We start from the raw sequence: 6,579 nt of genomic DNA, 5'->3' as shown, positions 1-6,579 counted from the left end.
AGGCAGGGAGGGAGGCAGGGCCGAGGGCGGAGCGGAGCGCGGCGAGCGCGAGGCCGGGCGGCCGAACGACCCCGAAGCGGCTGCGTCCCCTGCCCCGCGACCCGGGCTCGAGCCTCCTACCCGGCCGGCGGCGGTGGGTGCGCGGCGCGCTGACCTCTGCGGAGGCGCCTGGGGCTCAGCATCGGGCCGGGGCCGGGGGGGCGCCGGGGCCGGGGGGCGGCGCTCCGGCCCGGCCCGGCCCCGCCCGATGTCCATGAGCGCGAACACCATGATCTTCATGATTCTGGGGGCGTCGATCGTGATGGTGAGCGGAGGGGCTTCCCGCGCGCCCGCGCCCCCGCCGCGCCCGCCCGCCGCGCCCGCGCGCCGCCCGCCGCCTCCCCCGCCCGCGCCTTGTTTACCGGCCGCGCGGCCTGCGTTCCCCCTGCCGGCCTGTGCTCCCCGTCCCGGGCTCCCCGAGCACCCGGCCCCGGCCTGCGCCTGCCGGCCCGGGGCGCCCTGCGCACCCCCGGCCTGCGCTCCCCCACCCCTCGGCCTCCGCTCCCCGCTCCCCCGCGCGAGCTCCCCGCCCCCGGCGCCCCACCCCCACGCGGACACCCCGGCCCTGCGGCTCCTGCGCTCTGACGGGCCATGGGCTCCTCCAGGCCATCGCGTGCTTGATGGACATGAACGCGCTGCTGGACCGGTTCCACAACTACATCCTGCCGCACCTGCGGGGCGAGGACCGCGTCTGCCACTGCAACTGCGGCCGGTGAGTCCGCCCGGCGGGGCACACGCGTGATCACGCATGTGTGGCGCTCAGGGCCCACTGGGGTGCGGGGCGCCCCGAGCAGGCCCGCGAAGGGCCGCTCTAGGCCGAAGGGGCTGCTGAGTCCCCGCCAGGCCCGGTGGGGGAAGGACTGTCCAGCCTCCTGCGGGCACCTGGGGGTTGGCCAGTCGCGCTCGGGCCGGGGGAGCATGCCCGAGCCAGTTAGGACCCCCTCCCAAAACGCCTTCAGAGAGGGGGTGATGGGCAGAACAGGCCCCAGGCCTGCTGGTCCAGGGCCTGGAGGCCGAGAAAGCAGCAACCCAGCCTGGCGTCCGGCAGGGATCCTGCACAGGGTTGTGCCCACGGAGCACACGAGCCTCCACCCTGGACCCTGCACTGTGTCCATGAACTTTCCTGGGAGCCAGGTACAGGGAAGTGCAGCCGGTCCCCCCCGTTGTACAGAGGAGGAACTGAGGCAAGGGGGTGGAGCTTGCTCAAGGTCACTCAGAGAGCTTGGAGAGCCCTGGCCCTCCACCCACTGTGACCCCCATCCTGTGCACGTGACGACGGCGTCCTCCTGGCCATGCATGTTTGTACGTCCATGTACGAAATAAACATCTCATGAGACGCGAGTGTGTGTACCGTCTCTGCATATACATGTGGGCACACAGCACACGCATGTCCGCATGCACACCCTCGCCCCCACGGGACACCCTCGTGCTGGGATCAGTGAGACAGGGGACAGAGGCTTGAGCGGATAGAAACTTGGCCAAGGTCACGCAGCTAGTGAGAGAACAGGGCACGAACCCCAGAACCTGTGTTCTTCACCCCCAACCTGGACTCCTGCTCCAGACGTGTGCACACATGGTGGGCGTGAGGGATGAGAGTCGAGCGGGCTTCATGCCTCACTCAGCAGGCTCCATGCCTGTGGGTGCCGGCCGGCGTGCTGAGGCAGGGCCGGGCACTGGAGCAGGTGGAGGCGGCAGTGCAAACAGCCCTCGCGTGGGCTGGCCGAGAACCACCGAGAGCGTTTCCTGGGTGGCCGCACCTTCCCAGAGATCCCTGTGTTCCTGCCTCGGTCACAGGGCCCCACACTAAGGAGAGGCCCGTGGTCAGCCCACTGCCTCCTGGGGTGGCCATAACTGTGAGTGGGTGTGAACTGGGGTGACCTGGACACCCTCCCGGGACTGGTGGTGTGCACAACACCGGGCCCCAGCTCCCAGCTCTGGAAGCATTAGTAACACACATTTCACATGTGTGTGGGCTGTTGTATAGTGACCGGCACCTATGTACTGAGGACAGACAGGAGGTGTTTTCAGTGTATTTGCACAGGGCGTGTGTGCATCATATGCAGTGTCCAGAGTACATGTGGACCCATGTAAACAGATGTCCTTGGGGTACACAATGAGCTGGGCCTGTGTGCAGAGGTTAGCATGTCTGTCGATGCAGAGAACACGGAAAGCCACACCTGCTATAGACATAGTGTTTCTGCATGTATGTGTCCACATGTGTGTGCTTTGTACACTTCACCACATACAGAATATGTAAACTCAGTGTACAAAATAGTCTTGTTTATTGACAACATACATGTGAATGCCCAGTACATGTATATAATGCAATATACAGCGACCAATGTGCTCCATGTGGGTCCAGCGACTGTCTGCAGAGTAGTTTTGCACATGGGGTACCCGTGTATAAAACATGTACATGCATTGCCACATAGACTCTACCCATGTGTGTGCACAGCGTGTACAGAGTAAGCATGCACATATGTGTATGCCCTCTACATGCCTAGACAAAATTTTATGCAGAGGACATGTATGTAAATTAATGCTCCAAAGTGTGCGTGCCAGCAGGTGGTGCCTGTGCACACATATCTATGCATGTGCCACGGTGCCCACGGAGAGGATGGCTGTGTGCAAAGCCACATGCATGTGCATCTCCGTGTGATACGCACCATGCTTGTGCCTGGGCAAGCACACACGTGCACACGTGTGGAACTTATGGGCCGAGTCCATTGTATACACGCCATGTCCTGTGCATGTGGCCGGCGTGTATACACAACATGCGTTGGACCTCAGGTAAACACATGCAGCATGCATGGTCCAGGTAGGACACATGTATGTACCCACCATGGAAATACGTGTGCATATGGGAGACCTTAGCCCCTGCCCCCAGGGCCCTGCGTTGGAGGAAGGAAGCAGACGAGGGGCAGGGGAGGAGTTGCAGGTGCCAGGCCGGAGATGGGGGCACAGATTGTGCCCTCCAGCCCCTGGGGGTCCTGAGCCACCTGGGGTGGTTGGACCTGGCCTCACCCTTCTTGCAGAGCACCAGGGGCATTTCTGGCTCCGTTGGTGACCCAGTCTTTGAAGTGTCCTGCCCTGACAAGCTGTGTGTCCAGGAGTAGGAAGCAGTGGTCCTGATGACCCCATCAGATGTCCTAGGCCCAGAAGGCTGGGGAGGCAGGAGAGGGTGATGATGTTCAGTATTATCGGCCCCCGTGAGGCCTGGGGTGCCCTGGGTGACAGGGACTGCTAATGGGTCATGAAGGGTGTCCTCTCCTGGGGGCTTGGAAGCTGCTGCACATTCTAGGTGGTGATCAACAGTTTTCTATCACTTATTGATGATTCATAATGGATATTGACAAACTGATTAGATAAGCAATGGCTGCCAGGTGTCAGACAGTTCTTGCTGACTGACCCAGGGTGGGTGGCCCCTGCTCTGTGGGGGTGTGGTGGCCGAGGTCCCAGCCACTGGGACTGGTCAAACTCTGGAGGTGCTGTGCACCGTGGCGTCCAGGGGCCCCCAAGGAGGAGCAGGAGAGGGTGTGAGAAGAGGGCTGCCTGCTGCTATCCGCTGGGCTGGGTCTGGGGCTCCAGGACCCCCCTGGACCCATGGAAGAAAGTCACCCTGTGGCCCATGTTGGTGCAGCAGGGCCTGAGGTCAGGGAGAACTGGTAGGGTTTCCATTTTGGGGAAGGTCTCTTTTGGGGGGGAGTGGAGCGAGGTGGGGTGTGGGGAAGTAAGGACCTATCTCCACTGGAGACCAGGCGGAGGTGTCGGCATCTAACTGAGAAGCAGGTTTGGGGAGGGAGGAGCTATTTTTAGGTGTGAGTTTGAGGTGTCTGTAGATCCCACATGGAGACGCCAGGCAGGCAGCTGGAGCTTGAAACAGACGTGTGGGGCGGCAGGAACTTTAGGGGGTGGGGATGGAGAGTTGGAGAAGCCAGCAAAGGGGCTGGGGGAGGGGTTGTCAAACCAGGAGAGGTGGCCTCCTGAGCAGGAGGACCCCAGGGTGGCCCCTGCACTGCCCAACAAGAGGAAGGGCTGCAGTAGTTGACAAGGATGACCGGGAGCTAAGGGTGCATGGACCCCTCTGTGTCTTGGCTCACAGGCTCTCTTGACAGTGAGGGGTTAGGGGGTTGAGCCCAAGAGTCTGTTGTCCTGAGTGTGGTCTCCTGGGCAGGGCCACTCCGCCTGGGATCACGGGGCCTAGAGGACTTCCAGGAGGAGGAGGGAATCCAGGCAGGTCTGAGACTTGAGGGGCCCTCAGAGGCAAGCAAGGGCCTGGAGGGAGCAGTGGCCTGTCTGGCCAGTGGAGGGAGGGGAGGCTGAGAGGCATGGCACAGGCTGGGGGCTGGGATGCAGGGAAGGGGCCGTGGTCCAGAGATCCCCGGACAGCTGAAACACTGTCATCTCACCGTCCGTCACCCACGGGAGCTGCAGAGCGGACGAAGGACTTGCAGATCCATGTAGGGCACAGGCCAGGGTGCGCCCCAGGAGACGGGATGGAAGGATAGGGTGCTGGACAGAGGAGCCAAAGGAAGGCCAGAGGCCCAGGCAGGATGACAGCAGTTGGCTTTGCGCGGAGTGGAAGCTGAGGGAAGAGCTAGTGAGTACAGGCCAGAGGGGTGGTCCCGGAGGAGCCGCGTCAGCCCCGCGTGCAGCAGGTGGGCTGTGACCCTGCCACCGGACAGGGTCCTGCCCTGGGCCCTGACCCTGGAACGACGGTCCACTTGCACTGTGACCGCGCCCCGTCGGGGTCAGCGATGAGCCCCAGGCCCGGCAGGGGCGGGAGGGGTGATGCGTGGGCAGACGCAGCCCTGGCCAGCACCCGGACTTCACTCTGACCTCCGACCTCGCACACTCCCACCCTCTGGGCAGCCTCCGCCTGGGGCCCGGGGCGAGTCCGCTGGCCCCGGCCGGACCTCGGCTCCCACAAGGGCTGCTTCAAAGACCCCAGCAGGGATCCCCGCGCGCCCCGCGGGACAGGTGCCAGCCCGCCCTGCCGCCCCCAGGCACCACATCCACTACGTGATCCCGTACGACGGGGACCAGTCGGTGGTGGACGCCTCCGAGAACTACTTCGTGACAGACAACGTCACCAAGCAGGAGATCGACCTCATGCTGGGGCTGCTGCTGGGCTTCTGCATCAGCTGGTTCCTCGTGTGGATGGACGGCGTCCTGCACTGCGCCGTGCGCGCCTGGAGGGCCGGCCGGCGCTACGGTGAGTGCGCCCCGCGCGCCCCGCGCGCCCCGCCCACCACGCCCAGCCAGGACCACGCCCTCGCCCGCCCGGCGGGCCCCGCCCACCACGCCCAGCCAGGACCACGCCCTCGCCCGCCCGGCGGAGCCCCACCCACCACGCCCTCTCTCCGCCCACACCACGGCCGGCGGAGCCCCGCCCCACCTCGCTCCGCCCACAGGACGCGGGCGGAGCCACGCCCAGCTCAAAGACCACGCCCTAGCCCCGCCCACACCACGCAGCGCGGAGCCACGCCCACCACGCCCTCGCCCCGCCCACACCACGCCGGCGGAGCCCCACCTCTACCACGCCCAGCAAGGGCCACGCCCCCACGTCTGAGCCAGGCCTTCGCGCCCCGCCCACCCACCTCCACAGGCCCCGCCCCGGCCCCGCCTCTCAAGGCCCCTCCCCAGGTTCTGTTACAGCCCAGGCCAAGCCCCGCCCACACCAACCAGCCCAGGCCACGCCCAACGCCAAGCCCCGCCCCGCCCTGGCCCCGCCCGCCCGCTGACCGCGCCCCGCCCCCCGCAGATGGCTCGTGGACCTGGCTGCCCAAGCTGTGCAACCTGCGGGAGCTCGGCCGGCGGCCGCACAGGCCCTTCGAGGAGGCGGCCGGGAACATGGTGCACGTGAAGCAGAAACTCTACCACAACGGCCACCCGAGCCCGCGGCACCTTTAAGCCGCGCGCAGGACTCTCGGGGCCGCCGGCCACCGCGCCCACGTACACGGGACTGGACGGCCGCCGGGGCCGGGGTGCCCTGGCCGCCGGGTGTGTCCAGCGGAAGGTGCTGTCTCCTCTTCTTTTTATAAAGGGGTCGGGGTGGGGCCGGTCTGGGGGCAGGACCCCGGTCTCTAGGGCCAGGCAGGGTGCGGGGCTTGGGGCAGCGGGGGCCCCACGTCCTGCCGTCGGCCTGTGCCTGGCTGGGACCACGTCTGTTACTTAAAACCGGCCGTTTCCCGTGCGCCCGTGCCCTTCTCTCCGTTGTGGCGGAGGGGAGGCCGGGGGATGGTCTGGGCAGGGAAGGGGGCCGGGCCCGGCCGCACCCACGTCTGCACACGGGAGCATGTGCATGGGGCGTGTGCGTCCGCGGGCCGCAGTGGGGGGGTGGGGGGCAGGGGTCTGGGGGAGGCCCTGGCCCAGAAGCAATAAGGCCCCTGAGCCCTGCTGTGGCAAGTGCGGCCACCCTGCCCAGGGCATCCCTGGTCGGAGCCTCACTGTGACCCCCACCCCTGCTGGTCAGTAAATTCTCCAGAAAGCTCCAGCCTCTGCCTCTTCTTTCACCATTGACTCCGTGACCCCTTCAAG

The 6,579-nt window shown here is 65.6% G+C and overlaps 1 protein-coding gene across 1 annotated transcript; it reads left to right on the top strand.

Annotated features, from left to right (window-relative positions):
• The first annotated feature begins 10 nt into the window (after nt 1–10).
• On the top strand, nt 11–6,534 carry TMEM240 (transmembrane protein 240). The gene is made up of 4 exons (XM_081144009.1): nt 11–304; nt 645–751; nt 5,046–5,254; nt 5,804–6,534. Exons 1-4 carry the CDS (start codon nt 248–250, stop codon nt 5,950–5,952), a joined length of 522 nt encoding a protein of 173 aa, XP_081000135.1. The 5' UTR covers nt 11–247; the 3' UTR covers nt 5,953–6,534.
• The last annotated feature ends 45 nt before the right edge of the window (nt 6,535–6,579 follow it).

The sequence above is a fragment of the Miniopterus schreibersii genome (genome assembly GCF_964146895.1).
Source record: "Miniopterus schreibersii genome assembly, chromosome: 8".
Taxonomy (NCBI): Eukaryota; Metazoa; Chordata; class Mammalia; order Chiroptera; family Miniopteridae; genus Miniopterus; species Miniopterus schreibersii.
This window is presented reverse-complemented; position numbering and strand designations above follow the sequence as displayed.